The following is a 14744-nucleotide window of genomic DNA, read 5'->3' as shown; positions in this document are numbered from 1 at the left end:
GAAAAAAACATAAATAATTGTTCCAGACTCTGGAGGAAATTGGCAAAAAAAAACATGTTTGTAGTATTGCTGAACTAAAATACAGTTTACCTGGCCTCAGTTAACATAGAAAACGGATGAATAACTAGGTTTAAAATGTAAATATGAATTAATTTTGTCACCATATTGAGAATAAAGCTGAATTTTAAAAAAAAATTTCACATTTTTCATCAAACTGAGTAGAGTTTGAGTTGCTTTATTTCATAGTATTTTGCAGTTTGTGAAAATTTATTGGCAAATAGCGGCTTATGGGAAATAAAGCAAATAATAAAAAAGTTGAATAGATTAGGCCAACTGCAGAAAACACATTTTTTTGAGAATTTACATATTTTTATAAAATGTTAAATAATTTTATTGTACCTAACCAACTTTTCACTTAAGTTATTATGCGGGTAATTTCCCAGAAACAGATGTCCATGTCCTGTCCTTTAGCACTACATACATATTTTTTGTTTGGCGTGATAAAAATTTTTTTTATGCAATTCCGGTCATTCTCAAGCCTAGTATTTGAATTTGATACTGATATTTGAGAATAGTTTGGTATTCTTCTTCCACATCAAGTCAGTTCTACTGTATGTGGTTTTTCATGGTTTTGTACAGTCACACTTTATAACTTAAACTACTTTCACTTCCTTCACAAATATTTTTTTAACAGCATTTTAAATTATTTTTATCTGGCTTTTACATTCATAATTTAAACTTTGGAGGTTTAAAAATTCAAACTCTGTCCCAGAAAAAAAATCTCTCAGGAAACACGTGTCGTCCTAACCATCCCAAAAACCACACAATGCTTGTTTTTAGTGTATTTAGGTCTTGTGTCATATTCCCCAAAAGAAAATACAGTAAACTCTCGATTATCCGTGTTAATTGGGACCTTCCGATGCCCGGATAATTGAATGCCCATAAGAAAACCCGGATAATCCGTTTCACCACTTAAAAATTGTGTATTTACTGGCAAAAGAGTGTCTCTTCAGTAGAATTCTATGAGTACAAGCAAAGGCTTTGTATACCGTGTCCCAGCTTATTGGACCGTAATCAATACTGGCACTGTGTTGCCGCCATCCTTCTCCTGTCCCCTTTATTGCTACGGGAGGGAGAGGAAGTTCAAGAGTTTTTAAATGCACCCTCAGTTTGACTACGTAAATAGTAATCCTAAACTAATCTGGTTATTATGAGTGCTTCCTTGTTGGCTGTTTCGTAAGAAAGAGTGATTTAAATGGCATCTTCAAACAAGGAAAAATACCGTTAGTTGTAAGGGGAAAAAGGTTCATGCAGTAAATAAAGGCTGCAAAGCGAGAGAGAGGGCCGTGGCTATGCTGGCGCCGGGACTGTGGACCATGACTCGCACCTAGCTATCCAGAAAGAATGATGGCTGTTGTTGGGTGGGGGTTTTTTGGGTGAGGAAGGGATGTCTGGTGGCGAAAAACATGCTCCCTTTCTCTCTCTGTCTCTCTCTCACTCGCGTTTTCAAGAAGCCCTCCCCTTCCCATTGTGTTACTGGCTGCTTCGGCCGGTAGAGGGGAAATTCCTAACCCCCCCCCCCCCCCCCCCCCCCGTGTATGTACGTGTGTGCCACACTGTCTGATCTACAAGCAAACTGCAAAAGTTTTTCTTCACTTTTATTAATGTCTCGCACGGTTTTGGATTACAATTTCATATTCCTGTGCTAATTTCGCGGCAGTTTCTCCTTTTCTTAACCTGTCCACAACTTCTAAGCTATTGTCAGCACTTTAAGTTTCCTTTTACCAGACATGATTACAAAAACAAATGTGCCTGGGAGAACTGATGTAAATAACTGCGTGAAAAATGCCTCTTCCAGCAGCCGTCCGGAGTGTGGGAAGGTAAAAGAGGTAGAGGGACCTTTCTTTTTTTTTTTTTTAGCGTGGCGGGGCGCTTTGAAAAGAACGCTTGAAAAGAAAAAGAAAAAAAAGGGGGGGGGGGGGGGAAGTTGAGCCGGAAGCAACAGTCAAGGCATTCCTTTTTGGTTTAAAGTGTGACAAATTGACGGGTGAAGGTGGCGGGGAACGAGGGTCTGAAGGGTCAGCAATAAAAAAAAAAAAAAAAAAAAAAACCTCAGCGCACGGATAACCCGAAAACCGGATAATCCAGGCCCGGATAATCGAGAGTTTACTGTACATTCATATATTCTGCTTGAAAAATTATGAAGAATAAAGATTAACTTTTCTAAAATTATATATATATATATATATATATATATACATATATATATACACACATATATATATATACATATATATATACATATATATATATATATATATATATATATATATATATATATATATGAACCCCGATTTTACATTACTGCTTTTTACGTTTTCCCATTATTTGCAACATTTTATTTCGGTTCCATTTTAACCTCATTTGATGCAATGCAATAAATTACAGTTGATTCAACACACCCGCAATTTACGCTGTTTATGATATACCTACATAAATTTGTTATTCCCGTGTTTGTCATGTACATCATACATATGAAGATAACATTTTCGTGTGAAATACCACATCCAAAATGCAGTTGCGAACACTAGCGTTGTAGCTCCTGGATTTTTCTATGTGCTCTTCCATTAAAAATGGTATTTACAAGCTGCCTACACTGGCCTAATAATGGCAGACTTTGAGAAAATTTGAGCATGCGATGCTAGAGCTACAGTTTATAGATATTCCGACAGTCCATCAGTAACTTATACATACGATATTGCATAGTTTATATTTATAGTATTCATCTATGTCAATGCCCATTAAAAATAATGTGGTACGTAACAAATTTATAGGTCAATACACATAAAATTTTATCTTTTATTGTAAGTAGTTAAGTGAATTTTTATCTGTTCATATTTTATCCAGAGGGCAGCTTGTAAAAGATGGACACATTTTCAACTGATGAAATACTACAACATTTTAAAGTGTGTGTACAAGCACAAAGGTACTCGTGTTTCACTCGCCGGGAGTTTAGGCATACGTATTTCAAATATGAACATCACAATTGCGAAAAAATCACAAAATCATTAAAGAAAATGCAGCTGTGTGTGGTAATAAAGTACTGTATTTTTATTAATATTCTTAATATGTAAATGTCTGATGTTACTATGAATTGCTAATTAAAGTATGAAAGTACATAAGTACATAAACTGTATGTATGCTTATCTATACTCTATACAGAATGTGAATATAGGACTTAATGTTTAGATATGTTTCAGACACTCTTAATCAATAATTATGTGTATATCAGAGTATGGTATGTTAAGATCGTATAATTTCACTGTTCTCTGAGCAAAAAAGAATTTGTCATACATTTCCCTTAATTTACACTTTCCCACATTTTACATTTTCAGACTCCCCTTTGAATAGTGTTAAAAAGAGGTTATATGTATATAGATGAAAATATTTCAAAAGGTGTGAACTGCCAATAACTCTTCCTAGCAAACTGTGTTAATCAAACAAAAGCATTTAGAATATTTATGGATTGGAAAAATTACCAAAACTATGGATGTACTGTGATAAAAGAGTTGTTTACTATGTCCAATACATAAAAGAGAAATCTTTTACAATGTTCATGAAACATAGTTTTTAAGTTAAAGAATGTGTTGCACTTATATTGCAATCTAATTAGATAAAATCATTCATGCAGACACATGAATCAATAATAAACATGCAAGTTTAATTTCAATAAATACCTCATTGTTTTTGTTCAGAGCAGAGTTTTCAATAAACTCAAAAAGTAATGTCCATGCTTTGGGAAAATCACCCAAAGTTATCAGAAGTTGCCTCTTTGTGTTGAACACTCTTGCAACCCCTGATAATGTAAGGACCTAAAATAAAAAAAAATCAATGAAAGTATTTTATTATATTTGCATCCACAAAAATGTATCAATATAAAAAATAGGTACAATTTTGTATTACTAATAAGACAACAATATTATACAAAAAAAAAAAACACAAAACACAGTAAATAACACTTTATTGAAAATTTTAAATAATATATAATTATTTGGATGAAAAAACATTTAGGAGAAGCAAAAATGATATCTGAACATCATTAACACACAAATAATCAATAAGAATAAAGCCATGTAAAAATCAATACATAAAAAAATTATAGGGACTAATACACAAACTGCTTGTCACAAAACACAAAAACCTTCATACAAAATTAACAACCTCTAGTCCATCTGACTGAGACCAAACTCACAATCTCTAACTGTGAGTCTATTATGTTTCTTAGAAAATTTAACAAAAAGCTTAAGTACTGAGAATCTGTAAGGCACCAACTAGGCATTCATAAGTTATGAATTAAGCAGAAAGTTGGGCATGAACCAATAACAGCACAAGCTCTTCCCCAAATGGGCAAAATGCCTTAGTAAGCACAACAATTTAGGACCCTAGACAGGTTGTATGTGTTCCTAAGGGGTTATATAATTAATTCATACTTGAGTTTCTGCCCACTGCTTCTGAGCTGTGTTTCTGGAATGATGAATAAGAATGTTTCCTCCTGTGTCCACTTTCTCACTGCTCGCAGAACTCGACAACATTCGTACTTTATCCAGTAATGGAAACAGGACCTAGAAAAAATTATAAGATAATTTTTTTTTTAAATAACAATTAAGAGTACATAAATTATTTCATACACCATGCAAACAGTTTTTGAAACACACAATTCTAAAATCTGGCTCTTGTTGAAAAAAAGCACTTCAACACACAAACTAGGCATATTCTTAACAGGGGTGCATAGCATAGAAAGGCACACAATTGAATTTAAATGAATGCTTACCTGTCATTTTACTAAAAAAAAAAAGTTTTCAAAAAATAATTTCATTTTTAATAGAACAAGCAAATATAAAGAGGGTGAGAGAGGGAAAGTTCCAAGAGGACAGCTAACTTTCAATGGCATATTCGTGCTTACCTGGACTCAAAACCTTGACAATAATATCTGCATTAAACCCCACATTATTTAACATAGACACCCTTTGGTCTAGTCAGGTATACAGGAAATTAGAAGTAAAATAATTCCATGTCTTAAGTGCTTAATTAAAAGGTTAGTCTTATAAGAATTTGTTGTTTCAAAAAGAAGAGAAAAACAAATATTGATGATAAAAAAAAGAGACAATCATGGTCCAAATTTACCTTCATGCCAGTTTTCAAGTTTGTTATGATTTATCTTAGGTGAAACCTCATATTTATGTTTCCCCTCATTCACGCAGTTGCCTTAAAGTACAGTTTAATTTACATAATTATGCTCTCAGAAACTGTACAATCTGCTATTTACATTTTAGAACACAATAATTTGACATAATTTTTTTTAATAACATGCACTTTGATGTCATAGATTTGTAACACAACAAACAAATTTTGAAGAAAAAAATCAGTATCTAGATTGTATTTTTTAAAACTGCAACAACAATCCAGAGTACACCAATCCCTCACTTAGCACGACTAATGCATTCCTAAAAATGCTTGTGTTATCCAAAATCACATATTCTGAAGCATTGGTCTCCATAAATAGCAAGGCTAATTAACTTAATGTGTTCCAAAATGTGTATGGAAATATTCTTTACGTAAAATAAATACGTCGAATAACACTCAACGATAGATATCACACCATTTATGTTTATAAGCCTACCATTGAATACTTACTTTGTATAACAAATACGACACATCATAACGGGATATAGTTATTGTCAATCGGCTAGTTGACTTGCCCGCCTGGCATGACCTTCAACTCACGTCGCAGTGGCAGTGAAACCGATAATACTGTCCGGATATTTACATTTTAATTTTTCAAAAATTAAAGTGCTTATTCGTGTATCACCGCTTGGTTCACATCAATCCTGTCAGGCCCGTAATTTCTTTTCATTGTACCATTCATTCAACAACTTTTTCCATGTGAATCATCTCTTCATTTCTGTTCCGGTATCTAATGTCAAATATATTACCGCTAGTACAACCAACAGCATCAGACTTAAATAGATGTTTGATATAGGTCTTATTTCGTACGATTGTGCGCACAGTTGACTTGCTTAAAACTAAAGTGCGACCAACATTACGTGTGGCCTTCATAACATTCTGCACGCCATAATACTTCTAATTTTGTCTCAGATACTTGAACACGATGCATTATGCTCTCACTTGGAAGCCATGATTCCAATATGATTCCAACAAAAGGTGCTTGCGCATGTACAGTTACTGGCAGACGAATGGGCAGACGTTACTTGCGTTTGTGCGAGTTCCCTGCCACTGGCTAGACTGAGTTCACGGTCCAGTCTGTGGCCGGGCCACAATGGTACACGCACGGACATAAAAACATTTGGTCCTTTACACTCCAAGCCTGCAACTTAAATTGCCACAGCTGATGTTTGTACAACAGCCGATAGCTATTCAAACCTGTGCGTGCATCTCTTTCCCCCTCATACAGCTAACAGAATGCCACGGTACATCCGTTGTTTACAGAGTTGAGGCAGACTTCGTGGCGCCATGCCCAACTTTTTTTTCTCCTGTGACAATTTCGTGCTAACTGTAATTTATAGACTTGCTATTCAAGACTGAGGCAGTAAAATTAATATCGGGCTAAATGAATTTGCGCAATCTGAAGACATGCTAAGTGAGGGATTGGTGTAGTGATGTTAGGCAAAATCTTTATTTATTGCTAATAGCACTGTGCATAGCTAAGTATCTAGTATCTTTGTAGCTTTGATGGCTTTATTTATGTTTTTAGAAGCTGGTATTATATATTGTACACCTGGATTAATGCCAATTAAATTTAAAAAAAAAAGAATGATGTTTGAAAGTGTGTCATATTGTCACATTTGCCAGTGATGTGTAAACATCTAATCTTGGTAAAAAAGAAAATTCATGTGTTCTCATGTTTTTCATGTTGCAAATAAACTTATAATATGAAACTAGGGCACAAAATTTAAAGTAGAGTTCTTTAAAATAATGCTGAAAATTATAAATAAACTGATCAATAAAATATTCACTTTTCAAGTACACACCAAAATTTCTACACGCGAATAACACACTTTTTGTGCCCGCCATTAGAATTCACTGCCTGAATCGTAAATGGTGCTTGCCACCATCGCCCAAAGATGGCAGCACGAAACTAATGGAAATTTTAAACTATTAGAAACGGCCCCGATAAAAGCAAAAAAGAATTGAAAAAATCCTTAACCCTAGCTTTGGACCTGATTTTCGAATAAGTAATTTTATTTCAAAACTGTCCATCTTTTAAAATTCACTAAATAGTTAATACTTAAAATTTTTTGTACACTTTTGAAGATATACTTCTATGGCATTAACTGAAATATTAACCTGAGACATTTTAACAAAAACATATTATCACGCTAAGTATATGTTTCTATAATTGTTTTTGCGGAAAAGATTGAAATCAGTTTTTAAATAATTATCACATACAAACAAATTTTAAACTCACTGAGCTGATTCAACATTATAAATAGTGTTATTAAAAAAGTAAAAAAAAAAAATGTTTTCAGTGATTAGATTTGAACCACATCCCTTGAGGTTAATAATCGCACGCTCTACCCCTGTTCAACCGAGCCCATTGACATATTGCAAGGAGAATATGTATTATAATGTGATAACTGGCAAAAGAACCTCTACAGACACCAATGTATATGTCCGAGAAAACTCTTTTGTTTCATTCACACACTATATAAGCATTGTAATGCCAGATTGCTTAGGCATTTTAAAACTTCAGATTACTTTTTTTAATATGACTATTTTAGTTTACCAAATATATTCCAAAGTAATTTCACTATCATAAAGTTTCATTTGGCACACCAATATATTTGTTATGTACCCTAATGTTTAAGAAAGTGACTATAAATGGGTTTATGTTGCTACACGTGGGTCTGCCATCTTTTTGTCACATTTTCGTTCCAAATGCCGTAAACCAAGAGCTAAGATGCTAACACGTCAAAAATTGAAGCTAACCTGAAAATGTCTAAAGAAAAAGGAAAAATAATACTGGCTGAACCTTTCTCCAAGTTGTTTACACTTTTCATTTCAGTAATTTTATATGTAGTTTGTGCGCAGGTTTTATAACAGGCCCACCGAATGGCTTTAAAAAAGCTGTATAATGGATTATTTCAATAGTGAAACATTACAAACCTACAAGATAATATTACAATATTTTTGTTCTAAATGTTTGAAAATCATAATTTGCTAAGGGGGTATGAAGGCAATACTTTGAAACTAGGTACCTTGTTTACTGTGTTTACACCTTTATTCTTTATTATAATTATTTTTATTGTCTTTTTTTTAATCTCACTCAAATTATTTAATATCATAAGCCAAATAAATTATACAATGAATAAAAAATATACCTACAAAATTTTTATAAACATTATTTCTTTTGATCCTTAGCAACATTAACATAATCCAATCTAATGCTCTTCATTTTATAACACCTCAAAGAAAAACTTTAGCAACTACTTGAGCTTGACTCAATTATTAATGACTCTACTAAAAATAATTGTGTCTGGACTCAATTCAATAGTATTATTATTGATTTATTTTATATTTTTTTCACATCAGCTCAAAGCCACTAACTGTTTTCTTGCTGTTCACAACACATTACTTATTTTCCCAATATGAAAGTAGGTGTATGACGTACAAATATGTAAACATTTACACGTATATGAGCAGATACATAACTTTGTCTGTAACTGTAGTGGTAGCAGAAATTGGTTATCAATAGTCTCAAATATTGCAAAGGATAGGTTATATATAGGTTTTTTTAAGTAAAAATATTCTCAGCATTACAGAAAAAAATTACCCCACGTTTTGTCATAAATATCGACTAGATTAGCATAACTACTATGTAAAACTTACAAAATTATAGCATAGCCCACTAACCTGCCACAGAACAGCTTGCCACGTTGGCTGATGAAGAAGGCTGCCATGAGCAGATATCGTCGAAAAAAGAGTTTGTCCAGCAGACTTTCTAACGGCTGGCCTTGTATCTACACACAGGTCTCCTACAAGAATAACATTACAAAAATTTTTGATGACTTGTTCAGTGTGTTCGGCGACTTTTAAAATATTTTAAATGTTAATTAATAATTAAAATTTTTGCTAATTTTGAAATTCAGAACACCTTAAAACATCAAAATTAAACTCACAATGTTTAGGCATTTTCTTGAATATTTTACTATTAACATAATGTTTAAAATGTAAGTTCCCAAAGGAAAATAAAAAAAAATTATGTTCAATAAGCAATGTTGGACAACACAGTGGAGGGTCGAAACAGTATGCTGAATGTGTAGCAACACTCTTTGGTACCTCAGTGTTTTCTCACACTATATCAACACATAAGCACAGTGGCCACATATGTTCTCTACCATGCACACCACAACTGGGGCTATTCATGTTGGTTTAATGTGGAAAAATACTCTGCAGGATAATGAATCGGTTTTGCAAAATGTTTCATGCTTCTTGCTTCAACCCTGATTTCATTCTATTGAAGAGAAAAAATGTACATTCACAAGATATTATATTCATACTAGCAAATAAAAATTAAAAACTATCAAATAATTTAACTCTGTCATTTTTAATTCTCTTAAAGAGTATATTCAAATCAAGTTTTGAAATTAGATCGTCCCTAAAGCAAAGTCCACATTTATTATTTGTCTGAAAGTATTATTTTTCGTGCTGGTTCCTTGAAAAACAAATATTAGAGAGTGAATAGAATGTTTTGTACATTAATTTTTCTAAATGTTTCAAAAGTTTATAAAAGGTTCCAAAAGTTTCTAGAATGTTCCAAAAGTTTCCAGAATGTTCCAAAATAAATATAAATTTCAAAATCTACATACTTGCACCTCTAGACTGTGCAGAATGACATTATATATAAACAAACACACACAAATAAACACACACACAAACAAACACAAACACAAACAAACAAACACACAACCACACACACACAACCACACACACACAACCACACACACACAACCACACACACACAACCACACACACACAACCACACACACACAAAGAAACACACACAAACAAACACACACACAACACACACAACCACACACACACAACAAACACACACACAACACACACACAACACACACACAACCACACACACAACACACACAACCACACACACACACAAACACACACACAAGCATACTCCCAGGAAAGTACGAGGGTTATTTTTTTTTCAACCTCCGATAGGCTGTAATAAAAAACGGGAATGAATTGGAAAATTATTTTAATGTCAAAAGAAACGTACATCTTTACTCTATTTTTCCACATAATCACCGTGCAGATTGAGGCATTTGTCGTACCGATGCACCAGCTTTCCAATACCCTCTGCATAAAATGATGCCTCCTGCCTATTCAGCCACGTTTTAACAGTGCTCTGCAGTTCATCATTGAATTGAAGCGTCGTCCTCCAAGCCACTTTTTCAACGTGGGGAAAAGGTGATAGTCACTCGGTGCCAAATCCGGACTGTAAGGAGGGTGATCAAACACTTCCCATCGAAATCTTGCAAGGAGTTGTTGTGTTACGGCGGCACTATGCGGTCGGGCGTTGTCATGAAGCAAGACAACACCAGATGTCAGCATTCCTCTCCGCGTGTTGCGTATCGACTGTCTTAGCCGTCGTAGTGTCGCGCAGTATGCAGCAGCATTGATTGTTGTCCCTGGCTCCATGAAATCAACCAGTAGCACACCTTGGTGATCTCAGAACACTGTAGCCATCTGTTTCTTGGTGCTGAATGTCCGTTTGAACTTTTTCGGCTTGTTTGGAGAATAGGTGTGCATCCACTGTTGTGATTGAAGTTTTGTTTCTTCATTATCAAAATGAATCCATGTTTCATCACCTGTCACAATTTGAGTCAAAAAGTGTTCACCATCGTCTGCATAGCGCAGCAAAAACGACAAGGTTGATGCCATTCGCCGCTCCTTGTTGATGTCAGTCAACATCTTGGGTACCCATCGGGCACAGATTTTCCTGTATCCAAGATTGTCTGTAAAAATGGCGTATAGGGCTGACCTTGAAATGTGCGGAAATTGTTCAGACAGTTCTGAAATCGTGAATCGACGTCTCTCACGAACAACTGCATCAACTCTCTGAACTGTTTCATCTGTTGCTACCGACTTCCTTCCTTGGCCACCTTCATCATGAACATCAATACGGCCTTCGCGGAATTTCCGACACCACTCTCGCACAACGCCATCGCTCATAAAGTTTTCACCGTACACAACTCATTCGGTGATGGATTTCTGCTGCAGTGTGCCCTTCTGCCTGTAAGAAACGGATGACTCCACGCAGCTCGCATTTCGCCGTACAGTTTATCGTTGCAGCCATGTTGACATTCCCATAACCAAGCTTCAACTGAGGTGTGAGTTGGCCGCTCCACATGGTTGGTGGAAAGGGGTAAACACTACGAGACGTGTCGATTCGTGTACGAGCGATTAGGGTATCGATTAATGGGCATGCCATGGAGAAATGAAACTGTAATCACACTGCAGGGCACTGTTAAAACGTGGCTGAATAGGCAGGAGGCATCATTTTATGCAGAGGGTATTGGAAAGCTGGTGCATCGGTACGACAAATGCCTCAATCTGCACGGTGATTATGTGTAAAAATAGAGTAAAGATGTATGTTTCTTTTGACATTAAAATAATTTCCCAATTCATTCCGGTTTTTTTATTACAGCCGATCGGAGGTTGAAAAAAAAATAACCCTCGTAACTGACACAAATCAAGTACATACTTGAATCAAGTACTTACATGAATAATGGAAATACAAACTGAAATGGACTAGTCACTGCAAGTAATAGTAAGTAATTAAGTTTTAATATCTCTATTAATTTCATTTTAGCCAAAACCATTGATATAATTTATCTCCTCCACCAATTATGAACATAGATTTCAGACTTTGGGTATTTGTTAACAAAAAAAACTACCAGACTAAAACAACATATTTATAAACTATGCACTAAACATGCACCATAGAAATCTTTAACATAAAAAAAGGTTTAGCATGTAAATGACAAGTTAGAAATAAATATAAAAACATCACTTCAAATTTCAAATATAAAAAAAAAACAATATTATCTTTAATCCAACTCGTTCAACTCTCATTAATTATATAAATTATATTCAGTAGTATGAAAGAGCAAAATAAATAAAATGACTTGATGACCCATTTACCAGAAAACCATTTTTAAACTATAAATTTACATTTATATGGTCAGAACATACCTAATCTAGCATACAGGCACATCCAAAGTTTATCAAACGGAGGCATGTTGGGCATCCCTGGGAAATCAGGGAATACTGTTGCATCCCCAGATAACGACTGTGACAGTTTCTCTTGATTTTGGTAGAAGTGGTCTGATATGTTCCACTAAAAATATATTGCAAACATTTAGAATATATCTGTAATGGAAAAAGAACCTTACTCCAAAAATATCACATTTGCATACAAACTATTATTGGAAGGAATTCCTCAGACTGAAATCAAAATACAGATTACTTTTTGGACAAGTTTTTTATAGAACATTCCTAAACTTGAAAAGTTTTAGTCACTTTGGAACAAGGTCCTTTCCTTCAGTAACTTGATATTAATTTCATATAGTATCTTATACCATAAAAGTTATTTTAAGTCTGTTATAAGTAAAAAAAAAATCATTGTATGCAACTTCAGTAAATAATAATATTATGTTGGCCATGGAAACAAAATTAAAAATATTTGAAAAGACTGTCTTTCGTCATGCTGTTTGGTACAGATTTTCTCAAAACCAGGGAAATTTCCAAAACTTTAAGGCACCTGCAACACTTGTGTATTCACTCAACAGATGATCACAAATTATGGCCTATGCCTATGGAATTGGGCTTTAACTATCCACATGACTGCCTCATAAACTCAACACGTAAACAAGACACCATAATATGCAAGATCCCCAAAGATTCAACAGATAGGTATGAAATAAATTAAAATATTACTTTATTTTATAATAATTCAAACCATTTTCAATAAAATTAAAATTGTTTGTAATATTAAAGTATTTTCTAAGATATCAGTTTTAAAGAAACTTACATTAGCTTCGTGTACTCAAGAGAAACGTAGTACTAGCATAAATAAATTAAAGGATGCAGAATAAGAAAGTATAGAAACATTTGTAAGACCAGAGTTGCTTGGCTTCTGGGTTGTAGCCGCGTCGAAGGTGAAGATATCACCGACATTTTGGCCAATGCTGCAGTCGCCATCATCAGGGAGCAGTTTACTACTGCGGTTATTGCTGCAGCCAATCAGGAAACACTCCCCTCTCAGGCAAAAGTATTAAAAGGCAGGAGAACTTGCAATAACCTCAGTAGGTAACTGCTCCCTGATGATGGCGACTGCAACATCAACTGAAACGTCAGTGATATCTTCGCCTTCGAAGCGGCTAAAACCCAGCAGCCAAGCCAACTCCAGACAATGGCCGTGAAAGCCAGGATCTTCATTTGTAAGACCACTTACACATTTTTATTATTTTCAAAAACTAATGTAAACTGTAACTACTGTAAGCAAAGTGAATAATTTGTATTGTAAAAAACAAATTCTGGTTTCACTATGCATAAATGTGAGGTCATAGACCAAACTTGTATATTTAAATGAGGACATTCAAATTTTGTTTATCAAAAAGAATTATTATTAATTGGTGTACAGAACAAATTATATATTGACTGAAATGTTCCAGACGTAATCCAGTTTTTCTAGTAAATCAATTGAAGATTAGTTAAATTATAAGAAGGAAAATTAATAATATTCAATTTTAAAACTTTAGATTCATTTATATGAGAAGAATATTAAATATTTGATAAATTGTGCAAAATATTAACAATATAAGTCGGTGACATTGTTGATTGATACACTATTTTAAATAGAACAATCCATATTGAGGAGCACACTGAACCTTACTAACGAGCAATTTGTAAAATACATGTTTAGGTGTTGTTTTTTTTTGTCAATCTACAAGGACTAAGACTACTACTAACTTCAATATTCCCAGCAAATTTTTGGAGCTGAAGTAAACAGAGACCCACGATTCCAGAACAGCTATGGACAACGAAGAAGTTAATTCTGTTACGATGTGGACTACTTCATCCACAGAGAAAAGAGGAGATGAACGAAGGTGGTACATTTGTACCGACTGAAGGAATATGCTGGAAGAGATGTTACCTGTTCAGGACGGGGGAGTGTTACGAGGAAACTACCGATGGGCTGTCTGTCCAGCCAGCTGGCGCACCAGCCTGAAGGAGGGACACCAAGCAGGTAGCGTCCATCCCTCTGTGGTCCGATTAGCAGTGGCGCCTGTCTACCACTATCTCCCTCTCTCTCCCAGAAACCTGTCTGCGTCAAGTGGCTTAACTAGGATGCCATTGTTCTCGCAGCTTCGGGAGTTTAGTCAGGGATTCCAATGAGGCACACTTTGAAGGTATATTAGACCTTTCCAGGGCAGGGCTGAGAGGTGTATAAATGGAGAGGATGAGCTGCCAGAGTGTTAGTGGCTAGCCACAGCGAGCGACAAGCAAAGGGCTTCAAATACGAAGACCAGATCATGGACAATCTGTGAATCAGGGACAGTAAAACGGCTCAAGTGGCTGAATTGGAGCGACGCCTTCAAGATATCTGCTCTGGGGACATAACACGACACCATACGCCA

The 14744-nt window shown here is 34.8% G+C and overlaps 1 protein-coding gene across 1 annotated transcript in view; it reads right to left on the bottom strand.

Moving 5' to 3' along the window:
* Positions 1-14744, bottom strand: part of LOC134529113 (protein MON2 homolog) — a 102764-nt gene that overhangs the window by 20562 nt on the left and 67458 nt on the right. The window contains exons 17-20 of the mRNA XM_063362867.1: positions 12298-12442; positions 8932-9053; positions 4491-4622; positions 3738-3872 (exon numbers count right to left, since the gene is read on the bottom strand). Of these exons, the coding sequence (XP_063218937.1) occupies positions 3738-3872; positions 4491-4622; positions 8932-9053; positions 12298-12442 (534 nt within the window). The remainder of the gene's footprint in view (positions 1-3737; positions 3873-4490; positions 4623-8931; positions 9054-12297; positions 12443-14744) is intronic.

This window comes from Bacillus rossius, chromosome 2 (assembly GCF_032445375.1).
Source record: "Bacillus rossius redtenbacheri isolate Brsri chromosome 2, Brsri_v3, whole genome shotgun sequence".
Lineage (NCBI taxonomy): Eukaryota > Metazoa > Arthropoda > Insecta > Phasmatodea > Bacillidae > Bacillus > Bacillus rossius.
The sequence above is the reverse complement of the archived record's forward strand: the minus strand, read 5'-3'. Positions and strand labels throughout refer to the sequence as shown.